Here is a 17,448-nt window from a genome sequence, read left to right as displayed (position 1 = left end):
TAACTTGACTGAGGAGAGTAACCCTTTCTGTCAATGCACAAATAATGAGATGTCCCACTTTAGTCTCTACTAATAATCTGGAAGAAAGAAAGCATCAAATGTTGACTCATGAACTCCATTCTGCATTTTATGTATTATAGGAAGTTTAATTTTCACAAAGTGTCACAAAGAAGCTTTTGGAGTTTGGGTAAAAGAAAATTCTAACTAAAACACAGACCAATATTTTCACATCAGAACTTTTGAATAGTCCTACATGTGTTTTGCAAAAATATAATAATGCTGATGAGGAGGAGAAGGAGGTATAGGAAGAAGGAGAGGACATGAGCTTTTAACAATATAGTTGGGTAATTAAAGTATTAATTAAAGAACTTACCAGATTAGAAGTCAAGATTCATTTCCAAAGATGAAAGATCAAACATTTGGATAGAATTGCTCATTTTATATTGTGTTTACCATTGTTTGAAAACCAAGCCTGTGAAACTCTCTGTTGAAGTAATTAACATATTATTAAAATGCTCAGTACAATTTTTGGCAAAGTACACTTGAGGTCCTACTGGGAATTCATATATGTATTGTATAGCTGCTGTACATAATTACTTCTATTGCATCATTATGTAGTTTGATCAATTTTATGTGAAAGATTAACTTGTCAAAGAGAAATGTATAGATAAAAGAACCTCAATCATACTCAAAGCATGGGCAGTAAAGCCTAATCAACAATACAAAGTTGTGAAGATACCTGTTTTAAAATCATGCAGAATTGAAAGTTCCACAAATCATTTTAGACATGGCCTATCCAAACATGAACTGGCAACATGGTTTTTTTATCTTCCTTCCAAATATTCCTACTAACTATTTTTCTATCTGGGCATATCTCCTTTGGTTTCCGTCTTGGCCCTACTAGCAACAGTGATGGAATGATGGTTGTGAATGGACACTGTTGTATTAGTTGGGCAGAAGGGTCAGTTCTGGGGCCTTTGGGGGTCTACATCCTTCCCCCTTTTGAAACCTTCTTCTTGGATTAATGTTCATTTCCAGACTATAAGCATGACAGCAACTAGCAGGACAATTCATCAACATTAGAGATGTGTATATAATATTTTGACAGGTACTAGTCAATAAGATATTGAATTGCTGTGAAATCTTGTGGCCTAGGTACTTCCCAACTATATTTGCTTTTTCCAATTCTTGATCCAGTTTGCATTTTTATTGGAGAAACTGCTAAATAAACACGAGATTCCCTTTGTCTGTAGACTTCTTGTCCTTCATCTGCTTATGATGAGTAGCTCCTCACTCTTTTGGCAGGTTGTGAAGTGAAGCCTTAAATATCTACTGTCTATGCATGCTTTCATATAGACTTTCTACTTTTAAAGTGATGTCCTTTAATATATTAACTGAATGATAGTGGTAGGAATAAACAAGAACATTCAGCATCATCTGTAGAGCCAAGCAGGTCACCAGATTTTTAATGGCCCAGCAGCATGAGGAAAAGGAGAGGAAGAAGCATCAGATACTGTATATTTCAACCTTTTCAGGCCGGGTTTTGATGATGATGATGATTTGGTCATTTAATCAATTAAAATAAATAACTTCACCTTTGTATTAAATGACTCCATCAGAGTTTTGCAGAACCCTGTTAATATTGCAAGTATTGCTCTGACAGTGTACACTTTTTGATGTAGACTACAAAAAACTAAAGTGGGATCCCAGGCCACAACAGGTTTCTCTTTTGTTTTTTCCATTATTGCTTTTAAAATAATGATAGGAAAGAAAGATAAAAATACATATAGAAAATACATATAGGTACATATTTAAAAGAAAATTTTAAAAGTGGAAGTGGAAAAAAATACAGGAAAAGAAAACTTAAAAAGCATAATATACAATTTTAGCAGTAAATATTTACAATTCTATGTCTAGCTATGTAATGCAATTATTATTCAAGTACAAATATATATTTCTAATATATTTATGTAACTATCATGGCAATGTATCCATCCTTGCTCTCCTTGACTCTCAGTTGCCTTTGATACTATTGACCATGGTATCCTTTGGGGCTAACTGTAGTTTTGAGGCTGGGTGGCACAGACATGTGCTGGTTGATCCCAGTTAGTGTTGATAGGGAGTGAGAAGTCTAGTCCACAGCTGCGTCTCTGTTATGTGCCGAATGGGCAGATATTCTCTACCCTCTTTTTTAACATCTATATGTAGCCATTGGGTGAGACCATCCACCGCTATGGGTGAAGTATCATCAGTATGCTGATAATACTCTACTTGATATCTCCATCTTTGGTTATTATTTTGCTGCCTTCTTGAAGTGCCCAGAGGCTGTGAAGGGTTGGAGGGGGGACAGAAGACTTCAGCTGAAGCCTGGTAAGACCGAGTGGCTTTGGGTGTAAAGAGCTTCAGATTCTGGGACTTCAATGTCAGGATGGGGTTGCATTGCCTCAGAGAAATCCAGTGTGCAACTTGGGAGTTCTCAATTACTGCTTGAAGAGCAGGAGGTACTCATGGCTAGGAAAACCTGTGCACTGTTGTTGCTCTCTTTCCCAAATTGGGAGTCCCTGTTCTCCGTGACTCAAGCCCTGGTCATCTTATGCTTGGACTATAGGGGCTACCCTTGAAGAGAATTTGGAAGCTACAGCTAATGCAGCCCTGTGGACAGTTCTTGGAGCCCCTGGACTGGCCCATGTTATGTTGCTGGTCCATGAGCTGCACTGGTGGCCAGGTTAGATCCGGGTCCAATTCAAGTTGCTGTTATCACATTTGAAGCCCTTCATGGCTTAGGTCCAGATTAACTGTCTTACACAATGGGAGCAGCTCCGCTAAGTGGCCTAGGACTCCAATGGGGGTGTGTTATTCTGGAGGTGCTTAATGGAGTAAGATAAGTTCCCACCTCCTCCTCATGTGCATCTTGTTTCCTTTTCCCATCTGGTTAATTTTTATTGTTTTAACGTTTACCTTGTTTTTATGATTGTAAGCTGCTTATAGTCATAGATGCAATATGCAGCATATAGGTTTAAATAAGTAAGTAAATAAAAGTAGAGGACTACCTATAGGTAAGCATGATAATATAGCTCCAGATTTGGAAGACTGATTCCTCCATCCTTAGTTGGTAATTGCATTTTATTAAATGTATTCTTGGAATCAAAGAAACACATGGAAAAACTATGAAACCTATTTAAATTGATTATTTCCACCTATTATCCTTCCTTGTAGCCCACATCTCTCCTTCTTGGAGATAAAAAGTAGTTTCAGAAAGATAATTTTGAGGTAAAGAAAATGGGGCAAGGATGGAGAACAGAGAGAAAAAGGCATTCTGCCTTTAGGAGGGCTTTAGTTTAAAAAAAGCTTTCAAGTCAACTTTTTAAGATTAATACATATTGCTAATGGCAATGTATTGTGTTTGTAATTGGCAAGAGTTTTGCTTTCCCCATCAAATTTTTAATTCAAAAACCCTTTAAAAATAGCATTCTGCCTTGTAATTAATGTTACTTTGTGACCATTTCCCATTTTCATTATAAGGTACTTTGAAGGAATGTTGCTAAAATTGACTGAAGCAGTTTAAGTGAGGGTGATTAAGCAAAACTGAACATACATGTTGCATTTTACCAATTATTTGACATAGACATTCTATCAGTTACATCCACTTCAGTGCCAATAAAATAATAAGAAATTTTACATCTGAATTACGTGGAACTGCAGATTCCATCTAAACTTTCTTTTATAATCAATAGTCGACTTTGACTCACTCTTCTGTAGTTTAATGTTTCTGTCTATAATGTACATCTATTTACAGAGGAAGAAACATTCAAACATAATATTGTTTGCTTTGATTAATAAAAACAATTCTTCTTCTTATAGGTCAGTGCAAAAATGCATTGTCCTTTCATTTTTCCCTTAAATTTATTTAACATTTGGATAACCTATATGAAATTTCAAGTCTTTTTCTCAATTGCTCAAAATATTATCAAGTACACAATAGTATTTTTCTCACAGAAATGCAAGTAGGGGGGGTATGACATGAAGGAAGTCACATTTATACCATTTTTACTTGGGGAATATTATCTTGTTTAGCATTCTGCAAACGGCATCCTTCACCTCTCTGTTCCTCAGACTGTAGATGAGTGGATTAAGTGAGGAGATGACAACAGTATAAAAGACGGATATGATTTTGTCTTTATCCAATGAGAAATTGGAGCCAGGTCGTATGTACATGAAGATGATGGTCCCAAAGAAAATGGTCACAGTGATGAGATGGGAGGCACAGGTGGAGAAGGCTTTATATCTTCCCTGGGCAGAGCTGATCTTCAGGATGGCAATAACAATGGCAATGTAGGAGATCAAAACAGTCAGAAAAGTTGTCAGTGCAATTGCAGTGGATATAACAAAATGCACAAATTGAACAATATGTGTATCTGAACAGGACAATTGAAGCATTGAAGGAACATCACAGAAGAAATGATTAATTGTATTTGAGCTGCAGAAATTCAAGTTAAAAATAATTATAGTGTGTACTGTTGAACTTGCAAAGCCACAAGCATAGGCAGCTATGATTAAGAGGATGCAATGCTTCTTTGACATGATAAGAAAATACAGCAATGGGTTGCAGATTGCTGTGAAGCGATCATATGCCATCACAGCCAGAAGGCAAGCTTCAGTGGTCACAAAGACGACAAAAAAGAAGAATTGTGTGGTGCATCCTGTGAAGGAAATGGTTGAATGTTCTATCACAAATGTTGTCAACAGTTTAGGGGCAATGGTAGTAGAAAGACCAAGATCTACAGTGGAGAGATTTCTAAGAAAAAAGTACATGGGTGTGTGAAGCCTAGCATCAGTTCTGGTTAGAATGATTATCCCAATGTTTCCCACCAGTGTGATGAGATAGATGAGCAGAAAGAAGATGAAGAGGGGGATCTGAAGCTCTGGGTGGTCCATGAATCCAACAAGGATGAACTCAGTCACAGTGGTTTGATTTGTCTGCATTGTTTATTTCCCTCTAATAGAATAAAAAAGAGAGGGAAACCCTTATAGCTGTATGATTACTATAAGATTGTCTGACAATGCCCAAGGGGAAAGACTAAGAAAACCCCAAATTCAATAGGAACAGTTTGCTTGATAAATATGCTCTTTTCAAAGGACAGTGTTTTATTGGAGACTGTGCACAGCATTACTTAGCACTGCAGTGACAATTAGCAAAGAATGGCTTCATACCTACCATCATCTCCTTGCATATTGGCTACTATGAATCAATATATATTGAACATGCGTCTGAAATTAATTCTGATTTATGAACTATAATATTTACATTTACAACTCTTTTAGAGGATTTCAAAGTGTTCCCACTTTTTCCAAGTAGAAATACTCTTAAGTGGAATGCCAAACTTATATCAAAATCTTCATTTAGATGAACTGGATTTGAAAGCTGCAAGACATTGACTAACTCATGTGATATAATATTCCACTGGCAAGAATATTCATATGTGAGGTTGTGCTGATTGGAATTGACCAAGAGTGTGTATTTGTTGTCCTTCTGAAAATAAATACATTTGCTATATCATAAGTAATATAACTTGACTGAGGAGAGTAACCCTTTCTGTCAATGCACAAATAATGAGATGTCCCACTTTAGTCTCTACTAATAATCTGGAAGAAAGAAAGCATCAAATGTTGACTCATGAACTCCATTCTGCATTTTATGTATTATAGGAAGTTTAATTTTCACAAAGTGTCACAAAGAAGCTTTTGGAGTTTGGGTAAAAGAAAATTCTAACTAAAACACAGACCAATATTTTCACATCAGAACTTTTGAATAGTCCTACATGTGTTTTGCAAAAATATAATAATGCTGATGAGGAGGAGAAGGAGGTATAGGAAGAAGGAGAGGACATGAGCTTTTAACAATATAGCTGGGTAATTAAAGTATTAATTAAAGAACTTACCAGATTAGAAGTCAAGATTCATTTCCAAAGATGAAAGATCAAACATTTGGATAGAATTGCTCATTTTATATTGTGTTTACCATTGTTTGAAAACCAAGCCTGTGAAACTCTCTGTTGAAGTAATTAACATATTATTAAAATGCTCAGTACAATTTTTGGCAAAGTACACTTGAGGTCCTACTGGGAATTCATATATGTATTGTATAGCTGCTGTACATAATTACTTCTATTGCATCATTATGTAGTTTGATCAATTTTATGTGAAAGATTAACTTGTCAAAGAGAAATGTATAGATAAAAGAACCTCAATCATACTCAAAGCATGGGCAGTAAAGCCTAATCAACAATACAAAGTTGTGAAGATACCTGTTTTAAAATCATGCAGAATTGAAAGTTCCACAAATCATTTTAGACATGGCCTATCCAAACATGAACTGGCAACATGGTTTTTTTATCTTCCTTCCAAATATTCCTACTAACTATTTTTCTATCTGGGCATATCTCCTTTGTTTCCGTCTTGGCCCTACTAGCAACAGTGATGGAATGATGGTTGTGAATGGACACTGTTGTATTAGTTGGGCAGAAGGGTCAGTTCTGAGGCCTTTGGGGGTCTACATCCTTCCCCCTTTTGAAACCTTCTTCTTGGATTAATGTTCATTTCCAGACTATAAGCATGACAGCAACTAGCAGGACAATTCATCAACATTAGTAAAGGTAAAGGTAAAGGTTCCCCCGCACATGCGTACTAGTGGTTTCCGACTCTAGGGGCCGGTGCTCATCTCCGTTTCAAAGCCGAAGAGCCAGCGCTTGTCCGAGGACGTCTCCGTGGTCATGTGGCTGGCATGACTAGATGCCAAAGGCGCACGGAACGCTGTTACCTTCCCACCGTAGTGGTCCCTATTTTTCTACTCGCATTTTTACGTGCTTTCGAACTGCTAGGTGGGCAGAATCATCAACATTAGAGATGTGTATATAATATTTTGACAGGTACTAGTCAATAAGATATTGAATTGCTGTGAAATCTTGTGGCCTAGGTACTTCCCAACTATATTTGCTTTTTCCAATTCTTGATCCAGTTTGCATTTTTTATTGGAGAAACTGCTAAATAAACATGAGATTCCCTTTGTCTGTAGACTTCTTGTCCTTCATCTGCTTATGATGAGTAGCTCCTCACTCTTTTGGGAGGTTGTGAAGTGAAGCTTTAAATATCTACAGTCTATGCATGCTTTCATATAGACTTTCTACTTTTAAAGTGATGTCCTTCAATATATTCACTGAACGATAGTGGTAGGAATAAACAAGAACATTCAGCATCATCTGTAGAGCCAAGCAGGTCACCAGATTTTTAATGGCCCAGCAGCATGAGGAAAAGGAGAGGATGAAGCATCAGATACTGTATATTTCAACCTTTTCAGGCCGGGTTTTGATGATGATGATGATTTGGTCATTCAATCAATTAAAATAAATAACTTCATCTTTGTATTAAATGACTCCATCAGAGTTTTGCAGAACCCTGTTAATATTGCAAGTATTGCTCTGACAGTGTACACTTTTTGATGTAGACTACAAAAAACTAAAGTGGGATCCCAGGCCACAACAGGTTTCTCTTTTGTTTTTCCCATTATTGCTTTTAAAATAATGATAGGAAAGAAAGATAAAAATACATATAGAAAATGCATATAGGTACATATTTAAAAGAAAATTTAAAAAGTGGAAGTGGAAAAAATACAGGAAAAGAAAACTTAAAAAGCATAATATACAATTTTAGCAGTAAATATTTACAATTCTATGTCTAGTTATGTAATGCAATTATTATTCAAGTACAAATATATATTTCTAATATATTTATGTAACCATCATGGCAATGTATCCATCCTTGCTCTCCTTGACTCTCAGTTGCCTTTGATACTATTGACCATGGTATCCTTTGGGGCTAACTGAGATTTTGAGGCTGGGTGGCGCAGACATGTGCTGGTTTGGCTGTTTTTCCAAGAATGATCCCAGTTAGTGTTGATAGGGAGTGAGAAGTCTAGTCCACAGCTGCTCCTCTGTGATGTGCCGAATGGGCAGATATTCTCTACCCTCTTTTTTAACATCTATATGTAGCCATTGGGTGAGACCATCCACCACTATGGGTGAAGTATCATCAGTATGCTGATAATACTCTACTTGATATCTCCATCTTTGGTTATTATTTTGCTGCCTTCTTGCAGTGCCCAAAGGCTGTGAAGGGTTGGAGGGGGGACAGAAGACTTCAGCTGAAGCCTGGTAAGACCGAGTGGCTTTGGGTGTAAAGAGCTTCAGGTTCTGGGACTTCAATGTCAGGATGGGGTTGCATTGCCACAGAGAAATCCAGTGTGCAACTTGGGAGTTCTCAATTACTGCTTGAATAGCAGGAGGTACTCATGGCTAGGAAAACCTGTGCACTGATGTTGCTCTCTTTCCCAAATTGGGAGTCCCTGTTCTCTGTGACTCAAGCCCTGGTCATCTTATGCTTGGACTATAGGGGCTACCCTTGAAGAGAATTTGGAAGCTACAGCTAATGCAGCCCTGTGGACAGTTCTTGGAGCCCCTAGACTGGCCCATGTTATGTTGCTGGTCCATGAGCTGCACTGGTGGCCAGGTTAGATCCAGGTCCAATTCAAGTTGCTGTTATCACATTTGAAGCCCTTCATGGCTTAGGTACAGATTAACTGTCTTACACAATGGGAGCAGCTCTGCTAAGTGGCCTAGGACTCCAATGGGGGTGTGTTATTCTGGAGGTGCTTAATGGACTAAGATAAGTTCCCACCTCCTCCTCATGTGCATCTTGTTTCCTTTTCCCATCTGGTTAATTTTTATTGTTTTAACGTTTACCTTGTTTTTATGATTGTAAGCTGCTTATAGTCATAGATGCAATATGCAGCATATAGGTTTAAATAAGTAAGTAAATAAAAGTAGAGGACTACCTATAGGTAAGCATGATAATATAGCTCCAGATTTGGAAGACTGATTCCTCCATCTTTAGTTGGTAATTGCATTTTATTAAATGTATTCTTGGAATCAAAGAAACACATGGGAAAACTATGAAATCTATTTAAATTGATTATTTCCACCTCTATTATCCTTCCTTGTAGCCCACATCTCTCCTTCTTGGAGATAAAAAGTAGTTTCAGAAAGATAATTTTGAGGTAAAGAAAATGGGGCAAGGATGGAGAACAGAGAGAAAAAGGCATTCTCTTTCTGTTTGCCTTTAGGAGGGCTTTAGTTTGAAAAAAGCTTTCAAGTCAACTTTTTAAGATTAATACATATTGCTAATGGCAATGTATTGTGTTTGTAATTGGCAAGAGTTTTGCTTTCCCCATCAAATTTTTAATTCAAAAACCCTTAAAAATAGCATTCTGCCTTGTAATTAATGTTACTTTGTGACCATTTCCCATTTTCATTATAAGGTACTTTGAAGGAATGTTGCTAAAATTGACTGAAGCAGTTTAAGTGAGGGTGATTAAGCAAAACTGAACATACATGTTGCATTTTACCAATTATTTGACATAGACATTCTATCAGTTACATCCACTTCAGTGCCAATAAAATAATAAGAAATTTTACATCTGAATTACGTGGAACTGCAGATTCCATCTAAACTTTCTTTTATAATCAATAGTCGACTTTGACTCACTCTTCTGTAGTTTAATGTTTCTGTCTATAATGTACATCTATTTACAGAGGAAGAAACATTCAAACATAATATTGTTTGCTTTGATTAATAAAAACAATTCTTTTTCTTATAGGTCAGTGCAAAAATGCATTGTCCTTTCATTTTTCCCTTAAATTTATTTAACATTTGGATAACCTATATGAAATTTCAAGTCTTTTTCTCAACTGCTCAAAATATTATCAAGTACACAATAGTATTTTTCTCAAAGAAATGCAAGTAGGGGGGTATGACATGAAAGAAGTCACATTTATACCATTTTTACTTGGGGAATATTATCTTGTTTAGCATTCTGCAAACGGCATCCTTCACCTCTCTGTTCCTCAGACTGTAGATGAGTGGATTAAGTGAGGAGATGACAACAGTATAAAAGACGGATATGATTTTGTCTTTATCCAATGAGAAATTGGAGCCAGGTCGTATGTACATGAAGATGATGGTTCCAAAGAAAATGGTCACAGTGATGAGATGGGAGGCACAGGTGGAGAAGGCTTTATATCTTCCCTGGGCAGAGCTGATCTTCAGGATGGCAATAACAATGGCAATGTAGGAGATCAAAACAGTCAGAAAAGTTGTCAGTGCAATTGCAGTGGATATAACAAAATGCACAAAGTGAACAATGTGTGTATCTGAACAGGACAATTGAAGCATTGAAGGAACATCACAGAAGAAATGATTAATTGTATTTGAGCTGCAGAAATTCAAGTTAAAAATAATTATAGTGTGTACTGTTGAACTTGCAAGGCCACAAGCATAGGCAGCTATGATTAAGAGGATGCAAAGCTTCTTTGACATGATAAGAAAATACAGCAATGGGTTGCAGATTGCTGTGAAGCGATCATATGCCATCACAGCCAGAAGGCAACCTTCAGTGGTCACAAAGACGACAAAAAAGAAGAATTGTGTGGTGCATCCTGTGAAGGAAATGGTTGAATGTTCTATCACAAATGTTGTCAACAGTTTAGGGGCAATGGTGGTAGAAAGACCAAGATCTATAATAGATAGATTTCTAAGAAAAAAGTACATGGGGGTGTGAAGCCTAGCATCAGTTCTGGTTAGAATGATTATCCCAATGTTTCCCACCAGTGTGATGAGATAGATGAGCAGAAAGAAGATGAAGAGGGGGATCTGAAGCTCTGGGTGGTCCATGAATCCAACCAGGATGAACTCAGTCACAGTGGTTTGATTTGTCTGCATTGTTTATTTCCCTCTAATAGAATAAAAAAAGAGGGAAACCCTTATAGCTGTATGATTACTGTAAGATTGTCTGACAATGCCCAAGGGAAAAGACTAAGAAAACCCCAAATTCAATAGGAACAGTTTGCTTGATAAATATGCTCTTTTCAAAAGACAGTGTTTTATTGGAGACTGTGCACAGCATTACTTAGCACTGCAGTGACAATTAGCAAAGAATGGCTTCATACCTACCATCATCTCCTTGCATATTGGCTACTATGAATCAATATATATTGAACATGTGTCTGAAATTAATTCTGATTTATGAACTATAATATTTACATTTACAACTCTTTTAGAGGATTTCAAAGTGTTCCCTCTTTTTCCAAGTAGAAATACTCTTAAGTGGAATGCCAAACTTATATCAAGATCTTCATTTAGATGAACTGGATTTGAAAGCTGCAAGACATTGACTAACTCATGTGATATAATATTCCACTGGCAAGAATATTCATATGTGAGGTTGTGCTGATTGGAATTGACCAAGAGTGTGTATTTGTTGTCCTTCTGAAAATAAATACATTTGCTATATCATAAGTAATATAACTTGACTGAGGAGAGTAACCCTTTCTGTCAATGCACAAATAATGAGATGTCCCACTTTAGTCTCTACTAATAATCTGGAAGAAAGAAAGCATCAAATGTTGACTCATGAACTCCATTCTGCATTTCATGTATTATAGGAAGTTTAATTTTCACAAAGTGTCACAAAGAAGCTTTTGGAGTTTGGGTAAAAGAAAATTCTAACTAAAACACAGACCAATATTTTCACATCAGAACTTTTGAATAGTCCTACATGTGTTTTGCAAAAATATAATAATGCTGATGAGGAGGAGAAGGAGGTATAGGAAGAAGGAGAGGACATGAGCTTTTAACAATATAGTTGGGTAATTAAAGTATTAATTAAAGAACTTACCAGATTAGAAGTCAAGATTCATTTCCAAAGATGAAAGATCAAACATTTGGATAGAATTGCTCATTTTATATTGTGTTTACCATTGTTTGAAAACCAAGCCTGTGAAACTCTCTGTTGAAGTAATTAACATATTATTAAAATGCTCAGTACAATTTTTGGCAAAGTACACTTGAGGTCCTACTGGGAATTCATATATGTATTGTATAGCTGCTGTACATAATTACTTCTATTGCATCATTATGTAGTTTGATCAATTTTATGTGAAAGATTAACTTGTCAAAGAGAAATGTATAGATAAAAGAACCTCAATCATACTCAAAGCATGGGCAGTAAAGCCTAATCAACAATACAAAGTTGTGAAGATACCTGTTTTAAAATCATGCAGAATTGAAAGTTCCACAAATCATTTTAGACATGGCCTATCCAAACATGAACTGGCAACATGGTTTTTTTATCTTCCTTCCAAATATTCCTACTAACTATTTTTCTATCTGGGCATATCTCCTTTGGTTTCCGTCTTGGCCCTACTAGCAACAGTGATGGAATGATGGTTGTGAATGGACACTGTTGTATTAGTTGGGCAGAAGGGTCAGTTCTGGGGCCTTTGGGGGTCTACATCCTTCCCCCTTTTGAAACCTTCTTCTTGGATTAATGTTCATTTCCAGACTATAAGCATGACAGCAACTAGCAGGACAATTCATCAACATTAAAGATGTGTATATAATATTTTGACAGGTACTAGTCAATAAGATATTGAATTGCTGTGAAATCTTGTGGCCTAGGTACTTCCCAACTATATTTGCTTTTTCCAATTCTTGATCCAGTTTGCATTTTTATTGGAGAAACTGCTAAATAAACACGAGATTCCCTTTGTCTGTAGACTTCTTGTCCTTCATCTGCTTATGATGAGTAGCTCCTCACTCTTTTGGGAGGTTGTGAAGTGAAGCTTTAAATATCTACAGTCTATGCATGCTTTCATATAGACTTTCTACTTTTAAAGTGATGTCCTTCAATATATTCACTGAATGATAGTGGTAGGAATAAACAAGAACATTCAGCATCATCTGTAGAGCCAAGCAGGTCACCAGATTTTTAATGGCCCAGCAGCATGAGGAAAAGGAGAGGAAGAAGCATCAGATACTGTATATTTCAACGTTTTCAGGCCGGGTTTTGATGATGATGATGATTTGGTCATTCAATCAATTAAAATAAATAACTTCATCTTTGTATTAAATGACTCCATCAGAGTTTTGCAGAACCCTGTTAATATTGCAAGTATTGCTCTGACAGTGTACACTTTTTGATGTAGACTACAAAAAACTAAAGCGGGATCCCAGGCCACAACAGGTTTCTCTTTTGTTTTTTCCATTATTGCTTTTAAAATAATGATAGGAAAGAAAGATAAAAATACATATAGAAAGTACATATAGGTACATATTTAAAAGAAAATTAAAAAAAGTGGAAGTGGAAAAAATACAGGAAAAGAAAACTTAAAAAGCATAATATACAATTTTAGCAGTAAATATTTACAATTCTATGTCTAGTTATGTAATGCAATTATTATTCAAGTACAAATATATATTTCTAATATATTTATGTAACTATCATGGCAATGTATCCATCCTTGCTCTCCTTGACTCTCAGTTGCCTTTGATACTATTGACCATGCTATCCTTTGGGGCTAACTGTGGTTTTGAGGCTGGGTGGCGCAGACATGTGCTGGTTTGGCTGTTTTTCCAAGAATGATCCCAGTTAGTGTTGATAGGGAGTGAGAAGTCTAGTCCACAGCTGCTTCTCTGTGATGTGCCAAATGGGCAGATATTCTCTACCCTCTTTTTTAACATCTATATGTAGCCATTGGGTGAGACCATCCACCGCTATGGGTGAAGTAACATCAGTATACTGATAATACTCAACTTGATATCTCCATCTTTGGTTATTATTTTGCTGCCTTCTTGCAGTGCCCAGAGGCTGTGAAGGGTTGGAGGGGGGACAGAAGACCTCCACTGAAGTCTGGTAAGACCACTCGGCTTTGGGTGTAAAGAGCTTCAGGTTCTGGGACTTCAATGTCAGGATGGGGTTGCATTGCCTCAGAGAAATCCAGTGTGCAACTTGGGAGTTCTCAATTACTGCTTGAAGAGCAGGAGGTACTCATGGCTAGGAAAACCTGTGCACTGTTGTTGCTCTCTTTCCCAAATTGGGAGTCCCTGTTCTCCGTGACTCAAGCCCTGGTCATCTTATGCTTGGACTATAGGGGCTACCCTTGAAGAGAATTTGGAAGCTACAGCTAATGCAGCCCTGTGGACAGTTCTTGGAGCCCCTAGACTGGCCCATGTTATGTTGCTGGTCCATGAGCTGCACTGGTGGCCAGGTTAGATCCGGGTCCAATTCAAGTTGCTGTTATCACATTTGAAGCCCTTCATGGCTTAGGTACAGATTAACTGTCTTACACAATGGGAGCAGCTCTGCTAAGTGGCCTAGGACTCCAATGGGGGTGTGTTATTCTGGAGGTGCTTAATGGACTAAGATAAGTTCCCACCTCCTCCTCATGTGCATCTTGTTTCCTTTTCCCATCTGGTTAATTTTTATTGTTTTAACGTTTACCTTGTTTTTATGATTGTAAGCTGCTTATAGTCATAGATGCAATATGCAGCATATAGGTTTAAATAAGTAAGTAAATAAAAGTAGAGGACTACCTATAGGTAAGCATGATAATATAGCTCCAGATTTGGAAGACTGATTCCTCCATCCTTAGTTGGTAATTGCATTTTATTAAATGTATTCTTGGAATCAAAGAAACACATGGAAAAACTATGAAATCTTTTTAAATTGATTATTTCCACCTCTATTATCCTTCCTTGTAGCCCACATCTCTCCTTCTTGGAGATAAAATGTAGTTTCCGAAAGATAATTTTGAGGTGAAGAAAATGGGGCAAGGATGGAGAACAGAGAGAAAAAGGCATTCTCTTTCTGTTTGCCTTTAGGAGGGCTTTAGTTTGAAAAAAGCTTTCAAGTCAACTTTTTAAGATTAATACATATTGCTAATGGCAATGTATTGTGTTTGTAATTGGCAAGAGTTTTGTTTTCCCCATCAAATTTTTAATTCAAAAACCCTTAAAAATAGCATTCTGCCTTGTAATTAATGTTACTTTGTGACCATTTCCCATTTTCATTATAAGGTACTTTGAAGGAATGTTGCTAAAATTGACTGAAGCAGTTTAAGTGAGGGTGATTAAGCAAAACTGAACATACATGTTGCATTTTACCAATTATTTCACATAGACATTCTATCAGTTACATCCACTTCAGTGCCAATAAAATAATAAGAAATTTTACATCTGAATTACGTGGAACTGCAGATTCCATCTAAACTTTCTTTTATAATCAATAGTCGACTTTGACTCACTCTTCTGTAGTTTAATGTTTCTGTCTATAATGTACATCTATTTACAGAGGAAGAAACATTCAAACATAATATTGTTTGCTTTTATTAATAAAAACAATTCTTCTTCTTATAGGTCAGTGCAAAAATGCATTGTCCTTTCATTTTTCCCTTAAATTTATTTAACATTTGGATAACCTATATGAAATTTCAAGTCGTTTTCTCAACTGCTCAAAATATTATCAAGTACACAATAGTATTTTTCTCACAGAAATGCAAGTAGGGGAGGTATGACATGAAGGAAGTCACATTTATACCATTTTTACTTGGGGAATATTATCTTGTTTAGCATTCTGCAAACGGCATCCTTCACCTCTCTGTTCCGCAGACTGTAGATGAGTGGATTAAGTGAGGAGATGACAACAGTATAAAAGACGGATATGATTTTGTCTTTATCCAATGAGAAATTGGAGCCAGGTCGTATGTACATGAAGATGATGGTCCCAAAGAAAATGGTCACAGTGATGAGATGGGAGGCACAGGTGGAGAAGGCTTTATATCTTCCCTGGGCAGAGCTGATCTTCAGGATGGCAATAACAATGGCAATGTAGGAGATCAAAACAGTCAGAAAAGTTGTCAGTGCAATTGCAGTGGATATAACAAAATGCACAAAGTGAACAATGTGTGTATCTGAACAGGACAATTGAAGCATTGAAGGAACATCACAGAAGAAATGATTAATTGTATTTGAGCTGCAGAAATTCAAGTTAAAAATAATTATAGTGTGTACTGTTGAACTTGCAAAGCCACAAGCATAGGCAGCTATGATTAAGAGGATGCAATGCTTCTTTGACATGAAAAGAAAATACAGCAATGGGTTGCAGATTGCTGTGAAGCGATCATATGCCATCACAGCCAGAAGGCAAGCTTCAGTGGCCACAAAGACGACAAAAAAGAAGAATTGTGTGGTGCATCCTGTGAAGGAAATGGTTGAATGTTCTTTCACAAATGTTGTCAACAGTTTAGGGGCAATGGTGGTAGAAAGACCAAGATCTATAATAGATAGATTTTTAAGAAAAAAGTACATGGGGGTGTGAAGCCCAGCATCAATTTTTGTTAAAATGATTATCCCAATGTTTCCCATCAGTGTGATGAGATAGATGAGCAGAAAGATGATGAAGAGGGGGATCTGAAGCTCTGGGTGGTCCATGAACCCAAGAAGGATGAATTCAGTCACAGTGGTTTGATTTGTCTGCATTGTTTATTTCTCTCTGATTGAATAAAAAAGAGAGAAAAAAACCTTATAGCAATCTAACTGTTGGATTATTTGAGAATGCTCAAGGGAAAGAAAACCCAAAATTATAAAGGAAGAGTTTACTTGGGAAACAGGAGTGCTCACTATTGTGTTATGTTGTGTTTTGAGAAATATGCTCTTTTCAAAATACAGGGTTGTATTGGATAGTGTGCACAACATTACATAGGACTGTAGTATCAGTTAGCAAAGAATGGATTCATACCTACCATCATCTCCTTGCATATTTCAGGAAGCATTTCTCTCTGCAAAAAAATGTAGAGTTCCTGCTAAAATGTATTTTCTTTTACAATCTAGTATTTTCCAGAGAAGCTTAGAGTGATCAGTCAGTTGAACTATATCCATGTATAATTCTCGCCCACAGTCCTCTGCCCAAAATGTAATCCACCTTGGCAGGAAATGTTCAGTGGAATAATCATTGGTGTCTGTTGGCTACTATGCATCAATATTTATTGAATTTGCATCTGAAATAAATTCCAGTTTATGATCCATAATCTTTAGATTTACAATTAGTTTTTGGAGCATTTCAAAATGATTAGCAAACGCTACAGCCCTGTCCTGCAGCAGAGATCCATCTAGTGTTTCTTTTTCCAAGTAGAAATACTCTTAAGTAGAATGCTAAACCTATATCTAAATTTGCAGTTCAGATTAACTGGATTTTAAAACTGGCAAGATATTCTGCAATATATTACTCCTGCAATATATAAACCACCAGCTACAAGATATCTTTGCAGTTATATGTGAAGTTGCAGTCACTTTATTTGAGTACATGTGTCTACAGTATATGTTGTCCATTTGAACATATAATAAATAATATAAATTGACTGAGAAGATACTGTAAGTAATTCTTTGGCTCAAGGTACAAATATTAAGATGTTTCACTGTAGTTTCTACTAATAAGCTGGAAAAAAGAAGGAAACACTGTTGATGCATGAACTGCATTCTGCATTCCTGCATGTCATGTATCAC

General features: G+C 36.6%; 3 protein-coding genes across 3 annotated transcripts; all 3 read right to left on the bottom strand.

Annotated features, from left to right (window-relative positions):
* Positions 1-4,047: 4,047 nt before the first annotated feature.
* Positions 4,048-4,983, bottom strand: LOC308660265 (olfactory receptor 5AP2-like; the record flags this gene model as incomplete). The annotated part of the gene is made up of 1 exon (XM_081314521.1): positions 4,048-4,983. The coding sequence occupies one exon, from the start codon at positions 4,981-4,983 to the stop codon at positions 4,048-4,050; it is 936 nt and encodes a 311-aa protein (XP_081170647.1).
* A 4,911-nt stretch (positions 4,984-9,894) lies between these two features.
* LOC308660264 (olfactory receptor 5AR1-like) lies at positions 9,895-10,830 on the bottom strand (the record flags this gene model as incomplete). The annotated part of the gene is made up of 1 exon (XM_081314520.1): positions 9,895-10,830. The coding sequence occupies one exon, from the start codon at positions 10,828-10,830 to the stop codon at positions 9,895-9,897; it is 936 nt and encodes a 311-aa protein (XP_081170646.1).
* Positions 10,831-15,489: 4,659 nt separating this feature from the next.
* LOC308660267 (olfactory receptor 5AP2-like) lies at positions 15,490-16,425 on the bottom strand (the record flags this gene model as incomplete). The annotated part of the gene is made up of 1 exon (XM_081314523.1): positions 15,490-16,425. The coding sequence occupies one exon, from the start codon at positions 16,423-16,425 to the stop codon at positions 15,490-15,492; it is 936 nt and encodes a 311-aa protein (XP_081170649.1).
* Positions 16,426-17,448: the final 1,023 nt, after the last annotated feature.

The sequence above is a fragment of the Vipera berus genome, assembly GCF_964194415.1.
Source record: "Vipera berus genome assembly, chromosome: 1".
Taxonomy (NCBI): domain Eukaryota; kingdom Metazoa; phylum Chordata; class Lepidosauria; order Squamata; family Viperidae; genus Vipera; species Vipera berus.
Note: the sequence above shows the minus strand (reverse complement) of the source record. Positions and strands in the feature narration are given on the sequence as shown.